The sequence below is a fragment of the Bos taurus genome, chromosome 10 (assembly GCF_002263795.3).
Source record: "Bos taurus isolate L1 Dominette 01449 registration number 42190680 breed Hereford chromosome 10, ARS-UCD2.0, whole genome shotgun sequence".
Taxonomy (NCBI): Eukaryota; Metazoa; Chordata; class Mammalia; order Artiodactyla; family Bovidae; genus Bos; species Bos taurus.
This window is the reverse complement of record NC_037337.1, coordinates 43369990-43389205: the sequence shown is the minus strand read 5'-3', so window position 1 is coordinate 43389205 and position 19216 is coordinate 43369990. Positions and strand designations below refer to the sequence as shown.

Here is a 19216-nt window from a genome sequence, read left to right as displayed (position 1 = left end):
AATAAAGGGTAAGTAGACATTTTCTGCCATTTAATAGGTAAAAACCACATGGAATGCTAGAGTGTTCTGTTTCACTTAGATTCCAGTTTCTGAACACAGGATAAAATTGGAATGAAGATACTTGTTCAGTTCAGTCGCTCAGTTGTGTCCAACTCTGCAACAGCCTGGACTGCAGCACGCCAGGATTCCCTGTGCATCACCAACTCCTGGAGCCTACTCAAATTCATGTCCATTGTGTTGGTTATGCCATCCAACCATCTCATCCTCTGTTGTCCCTTTCTCCTCCCGCTTTTAATCTTTCCCAGCATCAGGGTTTTTTCCAGTGAGTCAGTTCCTCACATCAGGTGGCCAAAGTATTGGAGTTTCACCTTCAGCATCAGTCCTTCCAATGAATATTCAGGACTGATGTCCTTTAGGATGCACTGGTTGGATCTCCTTGCAGTCCAAGGGACTCTCAAGAGTCTTCTCCAACACCACAGTTCAAAAGCATCAATTCTTCGGCACTCAGCATTCTTTATCGTTCCTACTCTCACTTCCATACGTGACTACTGGAAAAACCATAGCTTTGACTAGATGGACCTCTGTTGGCAAAATAATGTCTCTGCTTTTTAGTATGCTGTCTAGGTTGGTCATAGCTTTTCTTCCAACGAGTAAGCATCTTTTAGTTTCATGGCTGCAGTCACCACTGCAATGATTTTGGAGCCCACAAAAATAAAGTCTCTCATTGTTTCCATTGTTTCCCCATCTATTTGCCATGAAGTGATGGGACTGGATGCCATGATCTTAGTTTTCTGAATGTTGAGTTTTAAGCCAACTTTTTAAACTCTCCTCTTTGACTTTCATGAAGAGGCTCTTTAGTTCTTCGCTTTCAGGCATAAGGGTGGTGTCATCTGCATATCTGAGATTATTGATATTCCTCCCAGCCATCTTGATTCCAGCTATGCTTCATCCAGCCCAGCATTTCTCATGATGTATTCTGCGTAGAAGTTAAATAATCAGGGTGACAATATACAGCCTTGACGTACTCCTTTCCTGATTTGGAACCAGTCTGTGTTGTTCTATGTCCAGTTCTGACTGTTGCTTCCTGACCTGCATACAGATTTCTCAGGAGGCAGGTCAAGTAGTCTGGTATTTCCATCTCTTTAAGAATTTTCCAGTTTATTGTGATCTACACAGTCAAAGGCTTTGGCATAGTCAATAAAGCAGAAGTAGATGTTTTTCTTGCATTCTCTTGCTTTTTCAATGATCCAACGGATGAGAATTTGGTGATCACTTAAAAGTGGGTAGGTATCAGTTCAGTTCAGTCGCTCAGTCATGTCCGACTCTTTGCGACCCCATGAATCGCAGCACCCAGGCCTCCCTGTCCATCACCAACTCCTGGAGTTCACTCAGACTCACGTCCATCAAGTCAGTGATTCCATCCAGCCATCTCGTCCTCTGTCATCCCCTTTTCCTCCTGCCCCCAATCCCTCCCAGCATCAGAGTCTTTTCCAATGAGTCAACTCTTTGCCAAAGTACTAGAGTTTCAGCTTTAGCAGCATTCCTTCCAAAGAACACCCAGGGCTGATCTCCTGTAGAATGGACTGGTTGGATCTTCTTGCAGTCCAGGGGACTCTCAAGAGTCTTCTCCAACACCATAGCTCAAAAGCATCAATTCTGCGGCGCTCAGCTTTCTTCATAGTCCAACTCTCACATCCATACATGACCACTGGAAAAACCATAGCCTTGACTAGACGGACCTTTGTTGGCAAAGTAATATCGCTGCTTTTCAATATGCTATCTAGGTTGGTCATAACTTTTCTTGCTTTTTCAGTGATCCAATGGATGAGACTTTGGTGATCACTTAGAAGTGGGTAGATGTCAACTATACTTCAATTAAAAAGAAAAGTTAGTGGGTAGGGAATTCCCTGGTGGTCCAGTGATTAAAACTCTGTGCCTTCATTGCAGAGCACACTGATTCTATCCCTGGTCAGGAAACTAAGATCCTAGAAGCCAGATTACACAGCCAAAAACCATCAGAAACACATAGAGAGTTGGGATGGGGAGGGAGGTAGGAAGAAAGTTGAAGAGGAAGGGGACATACCTATACCTATGGCTGATTCATGTTGATATATGGCGGAAACCAAAACAATATTGTAAAGCAATTATCCTCCAATTAAAAATAAATAATTTGAAAAGAAACACATGGAAGTGAGTAGGTAGATATCCAAAGCATATAGTAACAAAGAGTGATTCTTTATTTTTGTTTCCTTTGTAATTCAGGGCTTCTTGATAAAATGAAGGATGGACTGGAATCTAGCCTGCTTGTTGAAATTACCCTGTATAAATAATAAAATTTAGTATATAATGGAAAAGTTTCAGGCAGATGGGTGAGAACTACTCTAATGAGAGGGCTCAGAGGGAGGAGGAAGGAGAGACAATTCTTTGTATCCATAAGTGGACAGGCAAAGCCTCCACATGGGCAGGTTTTTACGATACTCTTCAAGAATTGCTCCCTCTTGCTGCCTCTGTTGATAATGGGGAATGTGAGATTATTGTCTATTTTGGATTATCTTCACTAATCCCCTTCTCTTTGCAGACTCTTATGTTTAGGGTATATGTAACCATTCATGTGGTACGTGTTTTCTCACTTTTACAAGTAAAAGCTAAATTTTCTGTAAAGATTTTCGCTTAGATTTTGATTGTTTCAAGACTGTGTCCTTTTTGATTTATCTAGTTCTTTAAAATTGTTAACTGAAATATCAATTAGTGTTTACATGAAGGGACTGTTGAAAAGAGTGTTTTCATGATTATAAATAAATTTGGTGTTTCATACTTAAATGTGTATATAAACCACATCAGTAATGTTTGATTTTTTTTGAAAAGTATTTTATGACATGGCAAAAATATTATTTTGTTTTGGCTTTCAGTTGAAAGTTGCTGTATAAAGGGGAAATATCTCTGATTTGTGTGAATTTTATTTATTTATCTAAGACCTAATTTCTAAGTTTTTCCTTCTTGATCCTTGTATGTTATTCTAAGACGACTAAGTTAGAGCTAGGGCTTTCATGGTGGCACAGTGGTAGAAGAATACACCTACAATGCAGGAAGGCTCAGGTTTTAAACCTGATGTTGTTTTGCAAAAGAATATTTCCAAACACTATCTAATAAAAATATCTTAAGGTGATATCTTAATGAGGAACATGTTTGTTTGTATCTTTCTTGTCTCCAACATATAATACTGCTATTGCATTTATTCTGTGTCAGATATTGTACTAAATGCACTCTATCCTCTTCCTCACATCTTTCACACCTGAGAGACTTGCAGTAACAGAAACTTCGGGACATAAGAATCTGTTACAAAAATGGCCAGCAACTGCAGCAGGGAATATTTAGGGAAGTGGTAGATAAGGAAGCCAAAATAGTAGATAAGGAATGAATTTAAATAGTAGGTAATGGATTCAGGTGTGATTCAGAAGAGTTCGGTTGCCCAAGGTTACATTGCCAGTGAATGGCTGAGTCCAGACTTAAATCCAGGTGTGTTAATCCAGACCTTGAGATCTTGTACATTATATTACATTTACATAATATAAATGTACTCATTTATGAACTCCGGAGAAGGCAATGGCAACCCACTCCAGTACTCTTGGCTGGAAAATCCCACAGTGGAGGAGCCTGGTGGGCTGCAGTCCATGGGGTCGCTACAGTCTGACACGACTGAGCGACTTCACTTTCACTTTTCCCTTTCATGCATTGGAGAAGGAAATGGCAACCCACTCCAGTGTTCTTGCCTGGAGAATCCCAGGGATGGGGAAGCCTGGTGGGCAGCCGTCTATGGGGTCGCAGAGTCGGACATGACTGAAGCAACTTAACAGCAGCATACTCCTTTTACTGAAATAAAACACTATTTCTGTGCAAAATGAAGTTTGATAGTGACAGTGTCATTCTAAGCAGCCCATAATGACCATAAAATTCCCATATATAATAAATATTTTATTTTAATATAGCTTTTTCTAATTAACCCAAATAGATTTTTGGTAGACAAATTGGAAAATATAAATAAAAAAAGAAGAGAACCAAATTACTTAAAATTTTACTTATGTATATTTCTTGAGACTTTTTTTTTGCATATGTACTTACATAATATCTTTTTCACTTAATGTGTCGTGAGCATGTTTTCATAGCTAAACATGTTATAGTAATATCTATGATTTTACCATAAGTCGTTTGACCATTCTTTCATCAATAAATAGTACTGTAGAGAATATTGTCTGTGCATATCTCAAGAAAGTAAATATTGAAGTGAAATTATGAGTTTTAGGACTTCATGCATTTTTATGGCTTCTGACTTTGTAGAAAGAAACTGCAAATGTACATTCTCATTAAAGTATTAAGAATATCTAATTCCTCATTTTTGATACTTGTTGTGAAGGTTTCCTTCCTTCTTCCTATACATAGAAACACAAAATGTAACATGTTGACCAAGTTATTATCATTTTGTTTTTCAGGAGATGATTTTTCTTTGATTCAGCAAGAGATATTTATGGTTAAAGAATGTAAACACTGCAACATTGTTGCCTACTTTGGGAGCTATCTCAGGTGAAAAACACAAAACATCTAATCTCTCTGTGTTTCATACTTCTTTGCCCCATATCCCCTCCCTTTTATGTAAATGCTGTTTTGTATTTAAATTTTTAAAATTGCTTGTCTAAAGTTCTAAAATTTCTCAGATCTTCTTATTGGCTTCTCTGTTATATTAATAATGACAGGTTCATTTATGCATTTTTACCTTATCTGGCAGCCTTAATGAAATACTATGAACGGTTACAAGTAAGCATTTTAGCTTGTAATACTGATCACATTCTAAACTATTTAAGGTGGGAACAGAGCTAAAATTAATATGCTTTTCTGTATCCTGAAGAAAAATGTCAGGACAATTTCCTGTTGTAATCTATCCTAAACCTTGCTATGCTGAAGAGTGACAATCTTCAAAGTATGTCAGTGGTTGAGAATTACTAGCTAATATAATTTTCTTTCTCTTTCATATTAGTCGGGAAAAACTGTGGATTTGTATGGAATATTGTGGTGGCGGATCACTTCAAGATATTTACCATGGTACTGTTAATTTCTCTCTACGTTTTAAAACTTTTACTTTAATGATTTTTATTTTATGTTTCTAGTCAACAAGAGATACTAACATGTAGATTTACTGTTTTACATTCTGGAGTTTTACATTCTTTTATGCAATACTCTGGAGTATTGCATAAAAGAAATCTAAATTTTATATTTTTTTGGTATTCAGTTAAACTGCTGGAGCCTGATGAAGAAATCCAAGAGTACTTGAAGAATCTAGATTTTACTTTTCAGATGTAGTCTCTAGGAAATCTTAAGTAGTATATAGGGAAGTATTTTATTTACAAACAAAACGGCCTAAACTTCCTTGTAAATTAAAATTGAAATGCAAAAGGTGACTCTCACATAAAGCAAATTATCTGTTTACCTCTTAATGATAACGTGCTGACTGGGAAAACAACTTAATTATTGCTATAATATTTTGTATTAAAATATATAATTTTAAGAATTTGGAATATTTTATTTGTTGTTTAGTTGCAAATCTTGTCTGACTGTCTTGTGACCCTGTGGACTATAGCCCTCCAGGCTCTTCTGCCCATGGAATTTCCCAGACAAGAATACTGGAGTGGGTTGCCATTTCATTATGTTAATTTAGTCAACTTTCCGAATTGAATTGAATTTTCCTTTACATTATTATACTATAATGACTGTTCTCTTTTATTTTACCCGTGTTGTTGATTTTTTAAAAATTATTGGTAGGAAACGGCTCTGTGTCACTCAGTTTAAAATTCTTTTCTGTGATTTTATGAAGAATTATGATCTTTTATGTGAAGACTTTTTATCTAATATTTATAATTTTTATCTACATTTTCACAGAATGAGAACTCAGGATTATGGATTAATAAAACTATGCAGCAGACCTTTTTTTTTTTTACTACTTCCCCTTTTAAGCTGAAATAATGGTTTTGAGACATTAATTTTATTTCTTTGTGAAATTGCTGCTTTCCATTATTAAACCTGCTATTTATTGAATTAAATTGAATCTAAAAAGTATTCATCCCTGTAAATAATATATTAGATAGCATAGTAATCAAGAACAACTATACCTATAATAACTTTTAATGAAATTGTTTCCCTTCTTTTACTACTATTTCATCAAGTTACTAAGAGTCAAAATTTTATGTTCCTAAAAGTAGGTATAGATTACCAGTGATTAAAATATGTTGTAAAATATTTTAAATAAAGATTGCATAAAAGTATCTGATTTTGACCTCACTATCAGCAAATGCCACCCCCGACTTCAAATATTTTCTCATGGTATTGGAAGGCATTATTTCCAAAGCATCTAGTTAGGTACTTGCAGAAGGATTTTATATTTCATTAGGGAAAAATCTGGTTGTCACAAGTGACCTGATTACTTTTTGGATTCTTAGGTAAGGTATTGGATCAAGGTCCTTGTTTTGATGGATATAGTAAAGAATAATGCTAAGGGAATAACATCGTGACTTTTTAAAAAAAAGTATGCCTTTTCAACAATCGATTTCTCTTTATGGTCCTATAACATGTATGAAAGTGTGAAAGTGTTAGTTGTTCAGTCATGTCTGACTCTTTGCAACCCCATGAACTGTAACCCGCCAGGCTCCTCCTGTATCCATGGAATTCTCTAGGCAAGAATACTAGAGTGGGTTGCCATTCCCTTCATCAGAGGATCTTCCCACCCCAGGGATCACACCCAGGTCTCCTGCATTGCAGGCACATTCTTTACTGTCTGAGCCACCAGGGAAGCCCTTAACATGTGTATATAACTGTAATTATATATGTTTTTCTCATTTTGGGGCTTTATTTATTTATCTTTAGTTGTTCAGGATTGAGATCATGTCCATTGCTTTGTATAGAACATCTTGTGATATCTGGTACTGTGCTTTGCTCATAACAGGGGCTAATTAGTTTCACTGACCAAAGTCGTTATGAAGCAAATCTTCCATTTTTAAATTGCATTGAAAATTTTTCTACTTTACTTTTTTTTGTTTCCTGATTCTAAGAATAATATATGCTCATGATAAGCCACCCAGTGATATATATATAGAGAGAGAGAGAGAGAAGTTTTATAATTGCTTGTCATTGTTAAAGTGTTTTTAGTCTGTTGTGTTCAAATGTATAATGATGTGATCTCTTTTTTAATTTCTAGTTACTGGACCGTTATCAGAACTGCAAATAGCCTATGTATGCAGAGAAACTTTACAGGTACTATATTTGCTTATGTAGGTAGAAATGCAGTTCTAGTTTCACAGTTGAAAACAGTAAAATGGTGATCTGCCCAAAAGAGAAAGAGTAAACCAAATTTTTCTGTTAACCTCTCATACTGTAATTCTGTAAGCCTCGTTATTTCTTTTGTGAATGAGTCCTGGAAATTCATTTAAGCGAATAGTAGTATACACAGGGGTGTTGTTTGGTGTTCTGCTTTGTAGTGCTTGTCCCTCAATTGCTGCAAAGCAAAGGAAAGTCATAGGTATGAATTGGTTTTCATGAATGAATCATCAGACCTCTCAATTATAACAAGTCCAAGCTTTCCCTTCGAGTTTTATGGCCACAAAAGGAATCTTTTTGCATAAGACATGAGGTCTTTTACCATTTCTCCCAAAATGAGAGTAAAGTTTCATGGCAGTAACCCAGAATGTTATCTGGAAACGTTTGATCTATGTGATATTAATAGATATTATTAATATCAGAATCCCTTTTTATAAGCTCAGTAAACATTGTATTAAGTAGATATTTCTTTCCTTCTTTATTTCAGATCCTGTGAGAGCTTTTAGTATGTTAAAATAGGTTATGAGTCTTCAGTAGGTATACAGAGTATACAGTTTTTCTTCCAGTTTATTTTTTTAGTTCCTTGAAAGATTACTCATTGAAAAAATTAGCAGCTAATTTTGTTCAAATGCTTTAAGGCATCTAAGTTAGGAAGCAGGATGAAGTAGTAGTGGTTGTGTTATTTATTTTTTCAGTTCACAACTGATACTTATTAATTGATGCTTCTGTCTCTACATTTCCTGGATTGTGTAGTTTGTTTAGGAGAGAAATTGATATTCTATATGTTATCCTTCCATATTTTAGAAATTGGGAATTTAACCTAAATTAAGGGAAAGCTCTAGTCATTTCTGAAAGAGTTGGTTTCCACATGCTTTAAAATTTTATTGTTAGATATATAAAAGTAAATTTATATATATAAATAATTTACATATATTTCTATAACAGTCACATTAAAAATCTGCTTTTTTGTATTCACATAAAACACTAATCATGCACTCATAGCAGAGAATTGTTGACAGATTACTGTTGTTAATATTTTAATTTCCAAAGTTCCTTGCTTCTTTAAGTAATGGACAGAGTACTAAATGGAAATAGAAAGCAAAACAGAAATTTGCATTTCCGTTCTGGCCCTGGTATATGACCATTATCTCGTCTGTGGTTTTAGTTCCCTAAGTATAAAATGAGGCTGTGGAAGGGATGATTTCCAAGATACTAGTTTGAATTTTAAAACTGTGTTATGCTGACAAAATTCCTCGTCTAGTGTCTGTTGACAGGTGACTGGATAAAAAGGCATGGTTTAGGTAATCCAACAATATATAAAAAGATAATACATCATATACAAGTAGGGTTTATCATAGAAGGCAGTGTTGATGTAACATTCAAAGTCATTTCAAGTAAGTGATTGCATTAGCAAACAAAAAGAAGCAAAACCATGGGATCATCTAAATAGACACAGAAAAAGCATTAACTAAATCCAGTGCTCATTTCTGATAAAAATTCTTAGCATACTTCAAATAGAAAGAAACTAACTCAGCCTGATAAAGAGCACCTATGAAAAACCTACAACTAAATCATACTTAATGGTAAAGACTAGGTGCTTTCCCACCAATGTCAGTCAAACAAGGCAAAGATGTCTGCTCTCACCACTTCTTTTTAACAGATTCTAGAAGTTTGCACAGGACAAAAAGCAAAAGCAGTGAAATAAAAGGCACCTGGACTAGAAAGTAAGAATTCAAGCTGTCTGTATTCACAGACTGCATAACTACATCTTTGTAGAAAATGGAATAGAGTCTACAAAGTAGCTAGTGGAACTAATGAGTGTGAATAGGGAGGTTGCAGGGTTCAAGATTAATATACAGAATCAGTTGGGTTTCCATAGATTAGCAACAATACAATTTATAATAACTAAAATATGACGTTCTTTGGAATATATGTAACAAAGAGGCATAAACACCTGTATACTAAAAACTATAAAATGACTTAGAGAAGTTAAAGAAGACCTACATAAACTGAGAACTTTGCCTTCTGCAGTATTCTTGTATTCATGGGTCAGAACATTTCAATGCAATTAAGATACCATTTCTTCCCAAACTGACTGTAGATTCAATGCAGTTGCAATCAAAATCAAAGGAGGCTTTTTTTTTTCCCTCTAGAAATTGATGAGCTGATTCTGAAATTCCTACAGAAACACAAAGGACCTGGAATAGTCAAAACAACTGTGGAAAAGAACAAAAAAATTTGAGGACCAACAGTAACAATTTCAAGACCTATAAAACTACACTAAATGAAACATAGTAGTAAGCACTGGCATAAGAGTAGATTATGCCAAAAGATTATAGAAATCTAGAAAAACTAGAAATAATTCCACACATATATGGCTATTTTTTGACAAAGGTGAAGCTGCTGCTGCTGCTAAGGCACTTCAGTCATGTCTGACTCTGTGCGACCCCATAGACGGCAGCCCACCAGGCTCCCCCGTCCCTGGGACTCTCCAGGCAAGAACACTGGAGTGGGTTGCCATTTCTTTTTCCAGTGCATGAAAGTGTGAAGTGAAAGTGAAGTCGCTCAGTCATGTCCAACTCTTTGCGACCCCATGGACTGCAGCCTACCAGGCTCCTCCGTCCATGGGATTTTCCAGGCAAGAGTACTGGAGTGGGGTGCCATTGCCTTCCCCGACAAAGGTGAAGAGACAATTCAAAAGAGAAGGGATAGGTTTTCCAGTAAATGGTTATGGAATAATTGAACTGTGCTTAGTCACTCAGTCATGTCTGCCTCTTTGTGCCCCTACAGACTGTAGCCTACCAGGCTCTTCTGTCTGACCTTGGGGATTCTGCAGGCAAGAATACTGGAGTGGTTGCCATGCCCTCCTCCAGGGGATCTTTCCAACCCAGGGATCAAACCCAAGTCAAACACATGAACTTTGAACCACATTTTGTGACATATGTAAAAATTAACCCTAATCACTTAGGTCTAAATATAAAATCTCAAACTAGAACTTATAGAAGAAAACATAGAAGAAAATTTTGCAATCTTGAGTTAATAAAAGCCTTTCAGACATAAAAATCATGATCCATAAAAGAAAAATTTGACAAATTTGACTTTGTTAAAATTTAAAACTGCTTTTCAAGACCTACTATTAAGAGAATAAAAAGACAAAAAAGGTATTTGCAAAGTATAAATCTGATAAAGGGCTTGTCTCTAGAGTATATAAAGAACTCAAAACTAAATAAATAATAGGAAAAGCACAAATTAAACAAATGGACAAAAGATTTGAACAGATGTTTCACCAAAAGCTGTATAGATGGCAAATAAGGATATGAGAAATATGCTCGATATCATTAATTATTAGAAAAATATGCATTAAAACCACAATGAGATACCACTACACACCGGTTAGAATGGCTAAAATTAAAAAGACTGACCCTCATAAAGTTGGTGAGTATGTGAGTTAATTGGAACTCTCATACACAGCTAGTTTCAATGCAAAATTGTACAGCTGCTTTGGAAAACCATTTGGCAGTTGCCTAGAAATTTAAACTTGTACTACCATATGACCCAGTCATATCTAAGTTATTTACCCAAGAGGGAAGAATCATACAAATACTTGACATAAATCTTTAGAGTGGGTTTCTGTATAATAACCAAAATCTGGAAACAACTCATAACCCAAATATCTATCAACAGGTGAATAAATAAATTCTGTAATAACTGTATGGTGGAATGGTCAGTAATAAAAAAATGAAATATTGATAACACACTAACAAGGAATGTCAAATTAGTATTGTGAATTAAAGAAGATAAAAGAATATTCTGTATGATTCCATTTATATAAAACTCTAGAAACTTTTAAAATTATCTATAGCGACAGTGTATCAGTGTTTATATATGAGAGGAACTTTTGGGAGTGATGAATATGTTCATTATCTTGATTGTGGTGATGATGTTACAGTAAACTATTTCTTGTTTTTATCAGAAAATGAATTCAAAAATCTTAAAATTGAGTAAACATTGATTAGTAAAAAGAAACACATCTAGGTTTTTTCCCCTCAAAAAAAGGACATTCTGGTTTTTCTTATTCAATAAAAATTTAAGTAGAAATTTAGGTGTGAAGTTTGCAGTTTTGCTAATATATACTTTTTTTTTTTAAACTTCAGGGTCTTGCCTATTTGCATACTAAAGGCAAAATGCATAGAGATATCAAAGTAAGTCTGTTTAACTTAATTTAAACTCAGTATGTTTAAGACTCACAGTCACAGGGAACAGATTTGTGGTTTGGGGGGAGGAAGGACTGGAAGTTTGGGATTCACAGGTGTAAACTCTTACATATACGGTGGATAAACAATAGGTCCTACTATATAGTACAGTGAATTATTAATAAACCATAATGGAAAAGAATATTTTTTAAAATGTCTGTATGTGTATTATTCAGTCACTTTGCTGTATAGCAGAGATTGGTACAACATTGTAAATCGACTACTTCAATAAAACATAATAATAATAAATAAACTGTTTAAATTGATAATTTTATTGAAAGGAATTTTATGATACTAATTTAATAGCATTTGTATTTTTGCTTTAGGGTGCAAATATTTTATTGACAGATCATGGTGATGTAAAATTAGGTATGTTATTTCAAATTCCTAAAAATTATTTTCCAGAAAAACAGCACTGAAATACTAACCTCGTTGTGTTAGAATAAAAGGAATCCAGAGGTTTGTTTTTTTCCCAATTTAAGTTACTTGTGATGAAAAGTTTTTTAATAACTTTGTTCTTAATAAAGTATGTTTTCATTCTAATAAAGTGCCAATAAGTTATTTTCTTACAATGATTATGTTTTGAACTAAACAGGAAGGGATTTAGGTATTCAATTTATATTTATATTCAATTTATATACATTTCTGTAAGTATTGCTATCTGAATTATTAAAATGATGTCTCTGAGGATGAAATTTAGAAATGTTCGTGATTTTATTGAAAACTAAAATTTTCTGTTCTGTTTTTACCCCACCAGCTGACTTTGGTGTAGCTGCAAAAATAACAGCTACTATTGCAAAGAGAAAATCTTTCATTGGCACTCCTTATTGGTAAGATATTATTATGATTGAATTTTGTCCATTTCATCTCTTTAAGATTAGTGAACAACATTGATGCTTAGTAATACAATTTGTTCTTGACTGAAGCCTGGAGACATTCAGGTTCCTTGACACTATCATAGATCTGATGGATTACAGAACTTTGATACTCATTTTCCTTGTCCAGCATTTCCTGTGTTAAAGTGCCAATAATTCCTCCTGTCCCTGAGATGCTGTGTTTAGAGATCTCATAGGTGGGAGATTTTCAAAAGAAAATTGTGTTATAATCTTGTGTCATTTTATTACCCTTTTTTTTTGATATTGCATCTGTTTTAATCTAGGATTTCATTTGCGTGTTGTTAAAATTTATCATGCATCTTATTCTACCATTAGTTTTTACCAGCCCTCCTGCTTCTACTACATCCTTCCAATTACTGACAAAATAATCTTTCTAAAACACTGCTTTCATTATATCCTTATACACACTTAGGTTGAGAGACACTGTGTCATATGTTTCTGTACCTAAGTGCACATAAAAGTGATCTCTACCTTGTGAATATTCAGTATAAATATAAATTAATTTAAAAATAATAAACACTCAAAACTCCTGAGTAATATCATCTATGCTTTATAACTTTAGATGCCATTTTCATATACCACTGACTGATGGCTCAGATGGTAAAGAATCTGCCTGCAATGCAGGAGACCTGGGTTCAGTCCTTGGGTTGTGAAGATTCCCTGGAGGTGGTCATGGCAACCCACTCCAGTCTTCTTGCCTGGAGAAACCCCATGGATGGAGGAGCTTGGCAGGCTACTGTCCATGAGGTCACAAAGAGTTGTACATGACTGAGCAATTAAGTACACACAGCAACTCCCAAACAGATAACTCCAACTCAGCTACTCAGTTGACCCTCAGTCCTATATATTTTCAACAGTTGTCTGGTGATAGCACTACTTCAGTATCCACAGGTATTTTATATTCAGTCTCTTCAGTCAGCCCCTTGATTCTATCCTCCCTGCCACTGCCTTTGAAAAGTCCTTTTTTTTTCCCCTCGTGTTTTTCAGATAGTCTTCTAATTCATCTGCCTGATTCTGATTTCACTTCCTCTCACACCATCCTTCATGTTGCCATGAGTTTTATATCATAATTAAATTTTCCATTTTCACAGTAAAGTCGAATCTTTCTCATATAATCAGTAGACCATTCATTATCTAGCCTCTGTCTCTGAGGTTTATTTTCCAAGTACTTTCTAGACTCTCTCAAACTGATGAATGACTTTATTTTTTTTTTTCATATTTTGTCCACCACAGACTGATACTTTTATAAAATAAATTTAAAATAAATTGCTAAAAAAAATGACCATTTATCTGGATAAGAATACTTAGTTTCAGTTTCTGTACTTATCGGAGGCGGATAGCAAACTGCCTATGGCCCTGTATCTACCTATAGATCATACATTGAGTAGCACCATCCTGTCTCCTCTCTGTGTGCCGTGCTGGCCTGTTTCCCTGCATTCGTACTTGTTTCCTCTAACAAAATTGTCCAGGTTCCTCAACCCCCCTCAACTCCCTGCTAATTTATTCTGTGAGTCTCATCTCCTTTGAGGAACTTTTCTCTGACCTTCACAGAGATTTAGGTGGTCTTTTTGTTTTCCCATGCTATAAAACAGTATTCACAAGATTTTGAGAACCAAAGTTTTAGAAGCATGTGTATGTATGTATATGTGGTCTTTATTAAGTTTTTTTCTGTTAATAGTAAAGTTTCTTCTTTTCTAGTAAATGCCTCTAAGCCTCTTTCCCTCCAAGAAGTCTAGTGAATATAACAAAAGAACAAATTTCATATAATTTTTTAAAAACAAAAATGTTATATTTATTGATTCCTTCTAGGATGGCCCCTGAAGTTGCAGCAGTGGAAAAGAATGGTGGCTACAACCAACTCTGTGATATCTGGGCAGTAGGAATAACAGCAATTGAACTTGGAGAACTTCAACCACCTATGTTTGATCTTCATCCCATGAGGTGTTCTCAGTATTTACAATTATGCAGTTAGTAGTAAGGTCTTCAGGGAGAATGAAGTACGAACAACTTGGGTATTCTAAGCTCATTTCAAAGTATATTGAAATAATAAAAGTATTCTGAGAGACTTAGGAATAATCTCGTCTAAAACCTGTTGCTCTTTCTAACATAGCATAGAGTCTGTCTGAAACTTTTCTTTAAAACAGATTTCCTTTAATAAACATACTAGGATATAGCAGTTATCATTTTAAAAGTTTTAAGTCTTTTTTTTTATTCTTCCATTGATTAAAAACATTTCTTTTTTTGTCCTAAGTAGAACTATAAACAAATGATAGAATGCAGATGAGGTTTTAATTTCTGTTCTCATTTGATTTTGTTTCTTTATACTTTGTCTAGGAATGATGAAGAGGTAGATGCTTACTAAATCATTTATATTTTAGAGTATATTATCTTAGAAAAAATATTTGAGAGACTGTGAAGGGGTTTTTAATATTTTGAAGGAGAAGATAAATTGGGCCAAAATTTAAATTTTTAATGTAAATAGTAAAGGTTAAAAAGAAAATCAGCAGAATAGGGGAAAGTATTCTCCCAACATATAATATTAATTATTGATATTTATTACATAGGTAACTCATTCAAAGACTCTAAGAGCAAAAGATAAATTGTTTATGAGCAAGTATCAGATACTAGAGAAACATGGAAAACTATTTAACCTCACAAGTACCTAAAGATGTATAAGTTAGTTCAGGGTGGGGAACACATGTACACCCATGGCTGATTCATGTGAATGTATGGCAGAAACCACCACATTATTGTAAAGTAATTAGCCTCCAATTAAAAAACTAATAACAACAACACCAAAAAAAAGATATATAAGTTAAAAGATACCTGCTTTTAGCTGGAATGCTGATAAGTACAGACCTTTAGGAAAATAATTTGGATGTTATTTGTTATGAACAGTACAAATGTTGCATTGATTCTATACTTGTGAAAATTATACTTAGGAAATAATTCAGGAAAAGTCTAAGAATCTGCTTCAGGCTTGCAGGGGGGAAATCTCAATGTGCAGTCATAAGGGCAGCTAATACATATATATAAACCAAAGCAGCATGGGAAATTGATTATCAGGGAAAAAAGCAGAACATAATGTTACCTATTATAATAATTTAGTAATTGGTTAATATTTAGATAAAGACTGAAAAGAAAAGCAGAAGATTTAAAATAATGTCTTAGGGTGAGAGGAATATAGACTTTGTTCTCTTCAATTTTCTTTTATATATGAATCATCTGATTTTTAAAAAGAAAAGATCTTTGGTATTTAATAAAAAAGACTAAGAAGTTTGCTTGAAAACATTGGAGTTTTGTAGGAAATACTGAAATAAAACTTCCTTTTAAAATCCTTCAGTCTTCTACCCCCACAGTCCATTAAAAAGATTGGTCAAAGGTTAATTCGTGGAGAAGGAAGGTCCTCTTGTAGGTTGATTTCTGTTTCATTCAAAAGGGGAAACAGATAAAGAAGTGGATATGATTTGCCTATTCACCCAAAATAATTGTAGGGGCTAAACATACAACCTAATGTTAGAGTAGTATATCATCTCCGTGTGTTAACACAATGATACACAATTATATAGACTTATGCTTAAGATATAATACTAGTTATATATGTAACAGTATGATAGAAAAAACCTTCTCAAATGTTTAGTTGCTTTGCCTTGTGAATAAGAGCTTATTGGAAATTTAAATATCTTCTCTAGAGCCAGGAGAAATTTTCCGTAAGGTATCCAAAATATAAAACATTAATTTCCATATTCCATATCAGTTAAATCTTGAGTACCTACATATGTAATAATCTTGCATAAATTCATTGCAGAATTGATTCTGATTATTGTATGTAATAATAAAAGTGTTTTGTATTGCTCTTTAACTGAAATTTTTATTCCAGGGCCCTCTTCTTAATGTCAAAAAGTAATTTTCAACCTCCAAAACTAAAGGACAAAACAAAATGGTGAGTTATAGATATGTAGATTTATAGAATTTTATGACTGAAAGAGACAGAGGTTTAATTCCCTTATTTTAAAGATGCTAAAGCTGAAGCTCAGAGCATTAAACAGTTTCCTTAAAGTTACATATCTAATTTACTTGGCAGAGCTATGACAAGGATCTAGGTTTATTTCCTGGTCAGTATTCCATTATAATGTACTGCTTTGGCAGCTTGAATAGGAGATGTAGTGGGGAAATGATTTCAAATGAATACAGTAAGATTTTGGAGACTCATTTTGCCTGTATTCCTTTACTTCCAGTAATTTCATGTTGACTTTCATGAGAAGTAATAGGACACAGTTTCCCAGATACAGTGACACTTAAAATCAATCATCATTGGCTTTTCTCTACCTATTTTCCCTAACATTAAAACAGTTATTACTCATTTGCATCCTAATGTTTTCTCATACAAAGTAAAACAACTTGCCAATTCTTATAGTCCATAAGGATGTCTTCAATTAGATGATAAACACTGAAAATTATTTTTCTGGTAATGTCTTCCCATACATTTAATAAGAGAAACTTATTGTACAAATTAAAGTTTCCAAATTCTTAAATTTAGTGATTCTTTATCTATTATACATGGATCTCTTGGGAAATCTCGGGAGATATATGAGCCCCTGGAATTATTTATGTGTATTCATTTTCTTCTGGAGGGACAATCCATATTTTATTTCAGATTCTAAAAGGCCTGTCCCCAAAACAAGTTCTAAACTACTTTTTTAATGCTTCATTGGCCTGCCTGTGCATAGTATTATTTAGGAGCCAGGCCATTCTGGGGATAGTACCAGGAATGAAAGGCAAATCACACTGTAGAAGTTAAGGAGTTTATATCCTGCTGCTAGCTGTATTCCTTTGTATTGACACTGTTTTGTTTTGTTTTCTCTTGTTCCTTGTAAGCCTAAGTTCCTAAGCAACTAGAACTGGAGGACTTTATGGCAGGAATGACTGAATATTCATTCAAGGATGAATGACTGTTAGCTAAAATAGCTACATTCATAGTGAGATTCCAAAACAGTTATTACCATTGAAGTACCTTTGCCAGTCTTAGGTACTTTCTCACTCCATGATATGAGGACCACAAACTACCAATGTTATGTAGGGATTTGATTTCCCTAAAGAGAACTGCTTTGTCATTACTGTCATTGGTAATGACTAAGGTTATTCTTTTTGGTTCTTGCCCAGTCTTTGCTCCTGTGAAATCTTGGCAATGGTACAATACCTCTCTTTGTCAGTAATTCATAATCAAAATGCAGTTCCTTTAATTAAGTAATTAATTTTTTATTAGTTCATTTTTTGTCCATGCCACACAACTTGCAGGATCTTAGTTCCCCCACCAGGGACCAAACCAAGGCCCATGGCAATGAAAGTGCCAAGTCCTAGCCACTGTACTGTACTGGCAGGGAATTCCCAGATTCCTATATATCTTCTTTTCCCCATTTCATCAGTATAGGTGGCAGGAAAACTCTGGGTTACTAAGATCACTCCCTCTTCTTTTCCCTTGTTCCTAAGAAATTCAGTGACTTTTTAAAGGTATAAACAGTCTGTTTAATTACCCACCCTACCTTGATGCCACCTAACAATTTGCGTGTAGCAAAACATTTATATATCATATAAATTAAGCAGTGAGAAAAGGTCATTTTGATTCCTAAGTGGTTATAACACAAGGTTATTAACCTTATAGATGACACACCTACCCATTTCTAGCTTTTAGTGTACATTTTAGAGGTTATATATATTAGTATTCTGTTCACTAATTGTATTTTACTTAACAGCTGAACCTGATATATTTTCCAAGGAAATACTCTGTTTTGGGTTTAGTTTTTTTATTTACATAGAGCTAAGAGGCCTAAGAAAAAAATCATATGTTTTAGTCTTTCTAACTGCTTGTAAGTTAATTTTATTTAGTAACACAAAAGAACTAATATTAGTGAAATATATTTGTACATGTCTCTTTTTATTTGAAGGTCATCAACATTCCATAATTTTGTCAAAATAGCACTAACCAAAAACCCCAAAAAAAGACCAACCGCTGAAAGACTTCTGACTGTAAGTCATTGAATTTATAGGAGTATTTTCTATAGTCATGCATTAGTTAGGCATATCACTAGAACAGCAGCATTTAGGTTTTTAATATAAACGTCTTTTAATATAAACGTGTGTATTATAAGCTTTGTGAGACATATAGTCTGTTGTGTCACCTCAGTTTTGCCACGGTAGCACAAAAGCAGCCGTAGCCAAGCAGCCAAGAAGGGTATGGCTTTAATACCCAATAAAATTTTATTCACAGAAGGAGGCAGTACACCAGATTTTGCTCATGGTCTGTAGTTTGCCCACCCCTGCCTTGGAGAATGGAGAAGGCAATGGCACCCCACTCCAGTACTCTTGCCTGGAGAAACCCATGGACAGAGGAGCCTGTTGGGCTGCAGTCCATGGGGTCACTGAGGATCGGACATGACTGAGCGACTTCACTTTCACTTTTCACTTTCCTGCATTGGAGAAGGAAATGGCAACCCACTCCAGTGTTCTTGCCTGGAGAATCCCAGAGACGGGGGAGCCTGGTGGGCTGCCGTCTATGGGGTCACACAGAGTCAGACACGACTGAAGTGACACAGCAGCAGTAGCAGCAGCCTTGGAGAAAGTCTTTAAAATTTTGCTTTCATCTAAAACTAATTGATTTTCTCTGTTTTGGTTTCTTATGTAAATTTATAGAATGCTCCTGTGTATGTG

The 19216-nt window shown here is 34.7% G+C and overlaps 1 protein-coding gene across 2 annotated transcripts in view; it reads left to right on the top strand.

The window, feature by feature from the left end:
* The window catches only part of MAP4K5 (mitogen-activated protein kinase kinase kinase kinase 5), a 126891-nt gene that overhangs the window by 49065 nt on the left and 58610 nt on the right, over positions 1-19216 (top strand). For both annotated transcript variants that reach the window (XM_005211730.5, NM_001191128.1), the window contains 9 exons: positions 4488-4578; positions 5030-5094; positions 7241-7296; positions 11514-11561; positions 11939-11981; positions 12370-12442; positions 14318-14449; positions 16389-16451; positions 18454-18535. In XM_005211730.5, coding sequence (XP_005211787.1) covers positions 4488-4578; positions 5030-5094; positions 7241-7296; positions 11514-11561; positions 11939-11981; positions 12370-12442; positions 14318-14449; positions 16389-16451; positions 18454-18535 — 653 coding nt within the window. The remainder of the gene's footprint in view (positions 1-4487; positions 4579-5029; positions 5095-7240; positions 7297-11513; positions 11562-11938; positions 11982-12369; positions 12443-14317; positions 14450-16388; positions 16452-18453; positions 18536-19216) is intronic.